A 10944-nucleotide genomic window follows, 5' to 3' on the forward strand; every position below is an offset into this window, starting at 1 on the left:
ATCACCATTCACCAGTCGATGAGCTGGCTTAGTATCTCCAGCTAAACAATTCATCATCTTATAAAAATGAAAGCAAGCAACCCTAATCCAATCACACACCCTCCATGCACAGACAGTGACTGACAATTTGACAAAAACCTTGTAATATCCATATGAGACACACCGCTGCGGTCTCAAGTTGTCCAAAACATGTGTTGTTTCCTGCTGCATGATGACGATCGCATCTTCCTAATCTAATTTTTATAACTAAACAAGTACTTGATTTCATAAAAAATGAAATAAAATATTGCATGAGAAGTTGCGAAGAAACAGAGAGTGGGTTCTTAAAATATCATGAAACCCTCCGCTGTGTCTCTGATTCCCCAAACACTACTACGTACAATGCAGGTTTGTAGATTCCATGGTGCTGCTATTGTTTTTCACCAACTCTATCGAAAGGGCTCTTATATACAATCAAATCAAGATATACGATCGATGTACATATTTAATGGATATGCATACTGTTGAGAGTTGTTCCACGTCAATGAAGGACAAGGTTACTATGTGCTTATATGGTCTTGGACTACTCCTTATATTGCCAATTAGTTTTATGGTGGAACCTCAATTTCATCACATACAACCAAGATCATGAAAATGCATCCCCCGGCTGTACAATCGAACCACTCGAACCGACAATTATTTTATACGTTCATAGAATCATAAGTCCAGAAAGCAAAGCTCAATGCATGAATGCTTGAACATCGGAATCATAATTTTAGCATGCATGTGGCTCTGTTCTATTCAAGAATTCTCAACATTAATGTCTAGTTAGAATTCTGATGTTTTTTAGATGTTCACAGACGAGGACACAACCTTATGCTAATTTTTGGGACACCATATTTATTTGGTTCATTTTGGGGTTGTTTCTCAAAAATAATTTTACCATTCTTCCGATGTTTAGTTGCTGGGACTAGATCATATTCGATTGAGTTTCAGCAGTCATATGAAATTTTTTATGTTCAAAGAAAATTCATGAGACTATGTTTGGACTGTTGTCCAATTTAATAAGTCTGCGCAATTTCATTTTTTTATAAGTTTACTAAAATGGTCATATATGTGCTTATTTGATATAGTCCAATTCAGAATGAGTCGCCAAACAACCTCAATGCAATTCAACGCGTACGCACGAAACAAGATATATTGAAGAAATTAGAGAATGGTGTCATCTAGTAAGTTGCTAGCTAGCTAGACCTACTGCTAAGGGAATGGTCACTGATCACCATGTATATGAGCTTTTGCCATTCCCAAGCAATGGATATGATTGATATGAAAAACACCGACCAAAATTTAGCAACTTCTGACCATCTTCCATTCTTTAGAAATAGATCTTTGGAACTAGAGCTACCCTATGTTTATTTTTTATCGGACATTAACTTATATTCAAATTAATTTCATGTACAACTTGACATAGATATAAACATTTTACAGATCTTGTTCCCTTGATTCAAATATTAGTTGTATTTCTAATATTCTAATGTTTACACGTGTAATCTTCTTGCATTTCTCCTTCTCACAGACAACGCCATTAATCAAGTACGGGGATGAATAAATTATGACTAGAATCCAACAATTCGAACTTTCCATCTAATTAACCGCACGATTATAGGATCTGCATGCACTCTTCTCACATGCAAACCCCTATATATATTGCTCTCAAAGAACCGATCTGATCATCCTCCTCTTCCCTCCAAACACAATCATCCAACACCCGATTTCCTAACTTTTTTTTTTTCTCTCAGTTGTAAACTTGTAATCCTTTATTTTATCGGTCGATACTATTCATCGTTTTCTCGTTCGGAAAAAAAAAAAAAAAAAAAAAACCCATTTCCGAAAATGGCTCAATATCAATTTCTTCTCCTTTTCTTGATCTTGGGAGCTGCTTATGTGAGTGTAACCATGGCTAATGAAGTGGCTCATCAAACCCTAGAGCAGTCTACTTTAGCTTCACTCTCAAGCAATCCAGCTCCAAGTCCCTTTCCACCTATAACTAGGAAGTTGGGAAAGCACAACCCTAGTAAGACCAACCCTAAGTCTTCTGATGCGCCAGCTTTAAGCCCAAGAAGTGCACCATCTCTGACGAGGGAAACACCGGAGACCGGAGAGAGCGTGAGCATTCTTGAGCAGGAGATCCACATCCAAAAGCACCACCACTCAATGGACAAGTCGGTTGCCGGAGGCGGTGTGATCCTCGGAGGGCTTGCGACAACCTTCTTAGTGGCAATTTTCTGTTACATTAGAGCCACTGCAAAACATAAAGGTTCGGTGACTAGTACTACTGGTTCTAGTCCCTAGTTCTGTTGTATGGATGTAAATGGGTGTGTCATATGTGAGGTTATGTTACTGTAAAGAAATAAATACAAAGTAGAAATATGATATTGAAGCCATGTCAATTATCTGTGCCTTGAACATTGCAACTAGTATTGATAGAAATTGGACGACCACATAATTTGATCACGAATTCATTTGATATTTGATATTTCACATCAATTAGGTAAGAATAATGTTGTTTAGACATACAAAAATAATCTCGTGGCTAACATACTTTCTAATATAGATGAGTCCCAAGTACGATGATATGATCACCGCGATTAAAGAGTGTCAGTTATGAGGCCAATTTTTGTGTCCTTTTTAAGGTAAAAGCCAGATTTAATTCGAAAGCACTAAGAGGAAGAAAGTTACAATGGAGGAAGGTTTTTCGCAAAACAAGAAGTCACTCATTACATATGGTGGTTTCCCGAACCAACAACAATCAAGATCAGACCGAAAACCAAAACAGATGAGGCACCACACAACACCGTTGGATTAGCGTTTCATATGGGCCGATTAAACCCCAGTGATCGATTGCAATAGGGCTTCCGAATCTTCCACGATATGACCAACATGTCACACATCGGTAGACTAGAAATGCAAAGTCAAAATAATCTTCGTGATTATTGACTTTCATACACTTTTTTATCTTCTCACATACCTCTTTTTTTTATAATTATCAGCCGGAACAAATCAAATAAAATCAACAATCAAGATTAAACGCGACTGTCTAAAAAACTAAAAAGATAGTGTCAAAATTACTTCCTTTTGCATTTTACCGACCGTTTGAATTATACTGGGCCGCTACCGACTCCATTGGGCCCAAAGCTATAGTCACTGAACCGCGAACACTCTCGTCTGTTCTCTCTTCTTTTGTCTTCCAGTTTCCCAAAGCCTTTCCTCCCGCGCAAGAAACAGCAAAGAGAAAAAACCACCGATCGATCTCACTGATTCACAAAGCCATGGCGAACGACAAGTCGGTGATGGCCGTGATCAGAGCCGCGAGGCCGACCTTCCGCAACAACGATGACAAGGTCGCCTTCGCCGTTCACGCCTCCTTCCTTGCCGCCGGCTACGTTCTCACCGCCTCTGGTCCCCCCGCCTTCTCCGATTCCGCTCTCTCCTCGTCTTCTACGGGTACCCACATGCTTAATTTCGATAAATGTTTAATTTCTCTTACAATTTTGATAATTTCTCTCAAAAAAATTTCTGGGTTTTTGTTAATTTGGGGTTGCAGATGAAGTGGGCATGGAGCAGTGGAACGAGCTCGACGGCGAGTACGCATTTGTCTATATAAACCCAGAAAAGGGCTCGAAGAAGGTGCTTGTTAAATGCCTTGTAATGAACGACAAGTTACTTGTGGATGCTCTGGCTGATGGGAGTTCTCAGCCCGTCCATCTCGAAATCGAGTAAGTTTCTGCTGCATTTATTTTGTGTTTTTACAAAATTGGGTTCTTATAATTGTTGCTTGTTAATGGGGTTTCGGTGGTTTTCGAAATGAATTTCAGCGTTGGTGAATATGTTGGAGAGGATGGGGGGAGCAATTACTCCACACAGTTCAAGAATTTGGAGAATTTAGTGAAGAATTTGGATACTGAAGTTCTGTCAAAATTATATGGGTCTGCATCTTCCACATCCGGTTCTTCAAGTAACCTTGAAAGGTAACTGGGTAGTGTCTTGCATTCGCTTCGGTTCTGCTGAAATTTTTGTTTTTAATCTGAGTTTTACATGCACATTTTTATGTTGGATTGTACTAGGACTGTGCTAAAGTAGTCACCGTTATTAGTTATACACATTTATGGATATGAAGGTTAAGAATCAGTGAATGTTCTTATTACGGATTACTTTGCCTTTTTGTTATGGAACTTTGCAGTTCAGAAAGGAGTGAGAGATCAACAACTGAGCCTGTTTCTGGACCTTCAGGCTTTTACACTGGACCTCCAGACCCTTACACTGATCCTTCAGGGTATCTATCTCTCGCTCTCTCTGCATTTATGTATTTTTATGTCTCTCTGCATGCAATTCTAAGCGGTCTGTATGCTTGTTAAGTTTTGCTAGCTTATGCTTTGGGTTTTGTAGAAAGTTTGTTTGATAAATCTTACGTGCTTTTTTTCGTAGCTACCTGCCTGTTACACCCCCCCAGATTGTTAGATTATATGTTTGTTGAGGTATTCAGTCCCTAACAAAACGGAGCAGACAGTTGATGTCTGTACATTACCAAGTCACAGTTGATGTCTGTACATTACAAAGTTAATGTCGCATATGATCCAGTCCTCCCTCTTGGGAATTCATCTGTTGACGAGTGGTGTCATATTCCATCGCCTTGTGGAGCAGTGTAACTGCCTTTACCATTTGGATTTGGCCATGGGACCGACATTTAACCAATTTTCAATTTAGAGGGTCCATGTATGAGATTTGTTTCAGTATGTTTAATCAAGTCAAGTTGGGATAAGTAGCTGCTTTCCTGTTTATAGCATCCTATACTATTTTTGTTATCTAATTTCGAAGATTATTCTTACTTCTTAGTTTCCCCATCAATTTGCAAGGAAATAACTACGAGTCTAGGAGGTTCAAATTATCCTTTTCTAGCTTTAAAATATAAATAAATAAAAACTTTCTTTCTTGAATTAATATTAGTAAAATGACATCCTTTTCTACCTTGTGAGAGGAACCTAAATGTTTTAATTTTTTTCGGAAGTTTTTCATTCAGATTAATTAGAGGTTAGTTGTTAAGAGAGTTTGGGAATTGCATTGATAATGTTAGGAAGAAAATAGACAGTTGTCACAATATGTCTTTTTTGTTGTGATCGGAGTGAGTTAGCAGCGTCATGTTCAAAATTTTCATTTGTACCCTTAAAAACTCAGTGGCTGGTTTTATTCCCCTTTACACATTAGCTCATATATTGCATGGATAAGTTTTCAAAGTATGCAGTTTACACTATGTTTTCTGGCTTGCTTTGCAGAATTGTATATCCTCCTATCATGCCTTATGGTGGCAGTGATCTTTTGCCTGGGCCTGGTGCTGGAATCTACCCTTCAAGGTACTGTATTTCAACAAGGCATCATATTGGTGGTCATTGCAGTTTAAACCCTGTTTTACTGTTCCATATTTGACAACGTGTTTGTTATGTCAATCTTTCAGGGGTGGTGGCAGTGGAGGCATGCTTCTTGGTTTGTATAATACTTATTTACTCGTATTGTGCTGATAATAATCACATTACTTTTTTTATTGGGACTCACAGTTCATTCATTTTGTGCAAATAGGACCCCGTGACCCTCGTTGGTTTGGTGGCGTTGGAGAGCCTGGGTTTGGCTTTGATCCCTCTAGGCCAGAAGGTGTTCCACCAGGTGCCCGTTTTGATCCCTATGGGCCCCCAGGTGTTCCTGGTTTTGAGCGTAATCGATTTGCAAGGTATGTGGAATACTAAATTTTCACCAATTCTTGGTTGTTGTATGATCCATCTGATTCGGCTTACAGCCGTCATTATGGTTCAGTGGCTTGAATTTGAGGGTTGATGACAGTTTTTGTTCAGTTTTGGTTGGCAAAGTTGGTCATTGTTTTGATTATGTGCTGGAAGGGTAGTGTAGAGTTGGTTATTTGTACTCTTCTCTCTTTTTCTAAAATCTGATTTCCCCGGTGGTAGGAAAATGGAATCGAAATTAGTTTCTTGCCTGGTAAACCTGATAGAGCTGTCATTATTTTTAGTTTAGCGCCTTTTTATTCCCCTCAAAACATGCCCAAAAATATAGGTTTAATGAGCCTTCTTTTGACTCGAGGTCTTTGATCCTACTTAGGGGTGGTTTGGGAGTGAGGTGCTTAAAAAAAAATCACCCATGAAAAAAAGCTGTGAGGGTTTTAGGTGTTTGGTAAATTGAAAAAAAAAGGTTTATTTTGGAAGCTGCTGTGAGAATAAGCTGAAATCAAAGGAAAAAGCTGAAGCTACTATTTGCAGCTTTGGAAAACTGGCTTTTTTTTAAAGCACACGGAGCTACAGTGCTCCTTTAATGAAAAAACTCACTATTAGACTTTTTTTTTTTTTTTTCCAAAAGCACTTTTATAAAAAAGTTTACCAAACAATCTGTTGATTTATTTCACAGCCGTTTATTCTCACAGCACAGCCGTTTATTCTCACATCAGCTTTTTTTCAAAGTACAGCAATACCAAACCAGCCCTTAATCCATTAGGGTGGTATCGATTGAGATTACTACCTGTGGGTTCACTGTTACTTTACAAATGAATATACAATGGTTTACGGCGTTTGGGAGTTAACAAATAATGAATGATAGACGCAAAGTTTTCAGATCAATGTACCTTCACCTGGAGTATAATATCGTATGATTTCTATTTCTTGCAGGAATCCGCGGAGGCCGGGAGGTGGCACTCATCCAGATCTGGAGCATTTCGGGAGCGGCTCAGATTTCATTTAGGTATGCTGTGCTAGACATGTAGTTTGTCATCAAATAAGAAACTTGAGGACTACAAGGAGCTGACAGAGGATCACTTTTTTGTTCTTGCTTTCTTGTTTGGCATGCAAGTTGCTGTGTAAACTTTAACATTGTAATGGAGATGTTTTCATAAGAGTATCAGATGCTCTTTATTTAAGATCCCGAACGTCCTTTCGGTCAGCAATTTGTTCGTGCTATTCGGTTTTGCGTAGGTGACGGATTTTTGACAGTCTAGAAGCGGTTTAAGCCCTTCCGAAACGGTCTCCGTGTTGTTCATGATGTATTGCACTTTTTATCACTACCCTTTCCTTGAATTTCCTAAGAAAAATTGACCACAAATATCATATGTCCCGCCCCTTACGTGAAGGCCGATACACTGCATAGGTAATCTGCTTCTAGCTCCCTTGAAAACATGTCTCTATACTTTGAAGAAAATGAATGAAGAAAGTACGTTTTCCTAGAAGAAAATGAATGAAGAAAGTACATTTTTCTAGAAAATTCAAGTCCCAAAAAGGCAGTTTTCCCTTGTCTCAACGACCATCACAGGATTACAAGAATCCGATACGTTGATCGACTCATGTTTTGAAATGACTCATCTGCACCCTTCTAGATGTCACTTGGCAACTTGGATCAGTAGCACGATGACATGTGATTTAATGTTTTCACATGAAATTGCGTTATCATGGCGGCATTTAAAATGGTGTAAGTAAGTCTCTCTCCAAGTTGTAGAGATAATGAGGAGAGATTTTCTCTTGCAACCTAAAGTAGTGTTTGAGTTCCGATCTTCATTCCTGTAAGTCAAATAACTGTAAAATATCGTTTGTATTAAAAAATAAATATTGACCTAGTGCCATCATCTATTCAATAAAAATTACACACATGTTTAAAAAGTATATCACCAATTCATTATAACTTCTGACACATAATATTTTGGTTGTTTCTCTCCATTATTAGAGTCGGCCACAATATGAACCGCCACTTGAAAATCTAGGAGTGAGAAGGAAGCTTCCATGCAATTCCATGTCAAATTCCAAATCCTGCAGAGACGTAAGACTCCGGGCAACGTGTGAAACATTTCCCAGCATTTTCTCTAGAAGCACAGTACTTATTCTACATTGATTAAGACATTTTAAATATAAAAAAAAACAATCCATCATTGTTCTTATATATATATATCCTTTCTAGTTCGAGTTAAAATATATACTTCGGAACGCACTACCTTTACTAATTCCTGGACCTGCTGCAGCTGCAAAAGCACAGATTTTGCTGGGGAAAAAAGCACAGATATGAGCCTCCCAAAGTATTCTCTTCTTCCTTTCTTGTTGCTTCTAGTCGTTCTTTTTACATCTGGGAAATCTTCAGGTGCTGAAGGAAGGCCACTCTCCCTCACGCCACAACAAGGTTAAAAGTCCAAGCAACATACTATGTCCTACATGTAACCCCAAACTGAGAGAAACTCGTCACGTTGTTGCGGTATTTCAAAAACCATCACGCAGTGTCACGCATGCATGCATGTTTGGTTTGAAATACCGCTACTGGGGCATCACAGTACAGTATCTGATTTTGGATATAATTGAATTGACTTAGATGTGTTGTGTGAACAAATTGCAGGATATGCGAAGGTTTTTGGAACACTCGGAATAGTTTGCGAGTGTTGTGATGGAGCTGGAGGTGAATGCACAAGTACGTGGAATGGATCTTGCACTAAGCTGAAATGTCATCCTTGGAAACAGCATTAACAGTCCAAGAGATATTTTGTTTTCATTGGCTTTCTCTTATTCTCTGTACTTTGTAAAATACCCCATATACTAGTAGAATTAGAGGTTTTTTCTCCCCTTTAAGCTGGAATATGTCAACCGTTAATTTATAGCTGATGGAGTTCTATGATTCTCTGTTTGATTGCCTGTCTAATACTAATGATTCTGAACTAATAATTGCCTAATCGGAAGATATTTGATGCTAGTTACATAAAACTTTATGTATTGACCTAATTAAGTTATGAGCCGATTTTCTTAAGGCGACTGGTAGCATAGTTGGTTAACAACATTTATCTTTACTGTTAAAGTTCTCAGTTCATTTTTCCCCTCCAAATATCGATCATATAAAAAAGAAAAAAGGAAAAACCTGCTAACATCTACTCAGAGAACCAATCCAAGGTGCTGAGGTTTTGATCATAGTGTGTGTTTTTATGGGGAGATTTTAGGTGGAAGTGAGATTAGGAACGTGGCTGAAGTTTCTTCACAGGTGGATTTTGCTGCTGCTCTAATAATTGACTTCTAGAGACCCCTTCATCGTATATAGGTTTCCATGTGCCAATTCCACAGAGGCAGTTAACACTCACGTGAGAGCTTTCGAAAGTAGAACATATTATACGTACTAGCCACTTGAGTTTGTGGCAATTTGCTCTTTTACATCTTATTCTTTATTTATAATTTTTTGTTTATTAAAAAATTTAAAGAAATAAAAGAAGAAAAACACCCACCATGCTTTTGTTTTGTTAGTTTGGAATTTTATTAAAATTAATTGCTCTATTTAAAAATCTTAACTGGGGGAGGGACAATTGGCATTTCCATAGTCCACAAGGCATTTTATAATATTTTGAATGTTTCACCATTTAGGGGTACTCCTTACACACACACGCGCTCGTGCGCGTGCACTAGCCTTTTTCACACGCATTCATGTGCGTGCGAGAGGCTTTTTTAATTATGGACTGTACACGCACCTAAAAATGTCTTGAGTTAGTTCCTTTTCATTTTAATTGTCAAAATATGTTTTTAATGTATTGTGCAAGGAATAGATATTTCTTTATCATCCATGTCCTAATAAAAACAAAAATTGATCTCTTATGGAGGGAGAGCAGTAAAATATGATGTTTGTGATGTTTTTCTGTAGTTGGGGGATGATTTACACGAAATGTAGTATACAAAAAAGTCTTGCTTCATTTCAAATAATTATGGTGATTCCTATTAGGTAATATAATACCATTTCAATATACATTTTCCACTGATCAATTAACTATTTTTTATTGATTTTTAGTTTTCGAACTATCTCTTGTAGATCTGAAGAAAAAAAAATCAACTATCGTTGTAGATTTGCAATGAAAATTTGAATGGGTAGAAATTGTAGAGTTTTTTTTTTTTTTTTTTTTTGACAAGCAACGATAGATTGATATTTCATTCAACATCTCAAACAGTACATAGGTGCCAATTGGGTACAATAATCTAGTGATCAAATAATGATTTGGAGGTAAATTTGCTCAAGCAAGACAACAATAATAAAATCCCTAAACGGCTACCACATATGCGAAAACTTTGCACGCCACCATACAAAACTATCACGGAACGATAGATATAACATGTTTGTATCAGCAACTGCAAAGGGTCATTGCCAAAGAGCGAGGCCACATAAAGTCATTGCGGGAACGAGACCACATAAAGTCATCGTAGGTAGACGAGACCACATAACACATCGCTCAATGCGAAAACAATATCCAACCAATGTTGCAGCGAGGCCACAACACTCGCTAGGTGAGACCAGGACTAAACTAAGATAAACTAAACTAAACTAAATTAATTAAACTAGTTCAAAACTAAACATAAAAAAAAAAACCGAGAAGGGAACCACAATCCAGCATATTCCAATGAAGGGATAAGACGATTCTGAGACAAGGCAACCTGCAATGACAAGCACCAATAGGACCAACCCTTCAGTAAGTCCCGCAGTAGATGAAAACACACTAGAGTGTCCAAATCTGGAAACCTCAGGCGACGGGGCCTCCAAAACAAGTTGACCCAATTAAGTTATGCAATGCCAGATTATCCCGCCCAAGGCTGAGCAGCCACAAAGTTTTCATGACCAGGCAACGCAGCACCAAATTTGGGTGCAAAGGGCGGCTATTCCTTAGAAAAGTCAATGGCAAAATTTGATTTGAAACTCTCAGCACTAGGAAAGAATGGCGGAAGTGGCTCTGACCTACCAACAGCCCCAAACCAAACACAAAACTCTGAATCGGACCAAAAACAAAGAGAGAATGATTGGTGCACAAAACAGATCTTACCTGCAATGGAACAACCATTTGTAAATGGATCTAGATATCAGCATCGAGCTTTCTTTTGTGAATGGACTCAGATCGAGAATGATTGGGAAGGAAGA

At 38.1% G+C, this 10944-nt stretch overlaps 2 protein-coding genes and 1 long non-coding RNA gene across 3 annotated transcripts; all 3 read left to right on the top strand.

Moving 5' to 3' along the window:
- Positions 1-1718: 1718 nt before the first annotated feature.
- Positions 1719-2446, top strand: LOC126594317 (uncharacterized). Its single transcript, XM_050260561.1, has one exon. The coding sequence runs from the start codon at positions 1873-1875 to the stop codon at positions 2329-2331; it is 459 nt and encodes a 152-aa protein (XP_050116518.1). The 5' UTR covers positions 1719-1872; the 3' UTR covers positions 2332-2446.
- A 763-nt stretch (positions 2447-3209) lies between these two features.
- On the top strand, positions 3210-6949 carry LOC126594299 (probable proteasome inhibitor). Its single transcript, XM_050260543.1, has 8 exons — positions 3210-3483; positions 3584-3755; positions 3855-4007; positions 4220-4312; positions 5310-5387; positions 5489-5517; positions 5611-5758; positions 6702-6949. The coding sequence occupies exons 1-8, from the start codon at positions 3309-3311 to the stop codon at positions 6772-6774; spliced, it is 921 nt and encodes a 306-aa protein (XP_050116500.1). The 5' UTR covers positions 3210-3308; the 3' UTR covers positions 6775-6949.
- A 1042-nt stretch (positions 6950-7991) lies between these two features.
- Positions 7992-8691, top strand: LOC126593805 (uncharacterized). Its single transcript, XR_007613036.1, has 2 exons — positions 7992-8193; positions 8404-8691. It is a non-coding gene; the product is annotated as an uncharacterized LOC126593805 (long non-coding RNA).
- Positions 8692-10944: the final 2253 nt, after the last annotated feature.

This window comes from Malus sylvestris, chromosome 12 (genome assembly GCF_916048215.2).
Source record: "Malus sylvestris chromosome 12, drMalSylv7.2, whole genome shotgun sequence".
NCBI classification, from domain to species: Eukaryota; Viridiplantae; Streptophyta; class Magnoliopsida; order Rosales; family Rosaceae; genus Malus; species Malus sylvestris.

Excerpts from the sequence above, each read along its gene's own strand:
- LOC126594299 (XM_050260543.1), top strand. The coding sequence starts at position 3,309 with ATGGCGAACGACAAGTCGGTGATGGCCGTGATCAGAGCCGCGAGGCCG. Across the intron at positions 3,756-3,854 it reads CCCGTCCATCTCGAAATCGA|CGTTGGTGAATATGTTGGAG; the intron begins GTAAGTTTCTGC and ends AATGAATTTCAG. Across the intron at positions 4,313-5,309 it reads CCTTACACTGATCCTTCAGG|AATTGTATATCCTCCTATCA; the intron begins GTATCTATCTCT and ends CTTGCTTTGCAG.
- LOC126594317 (XM_050260561.1), top strand. The coding sequence starts at position 1,873 with ATGGCTCAATATCAATTTCTTCTCCTTTTCTTGATCTTGGGAGCTGCT.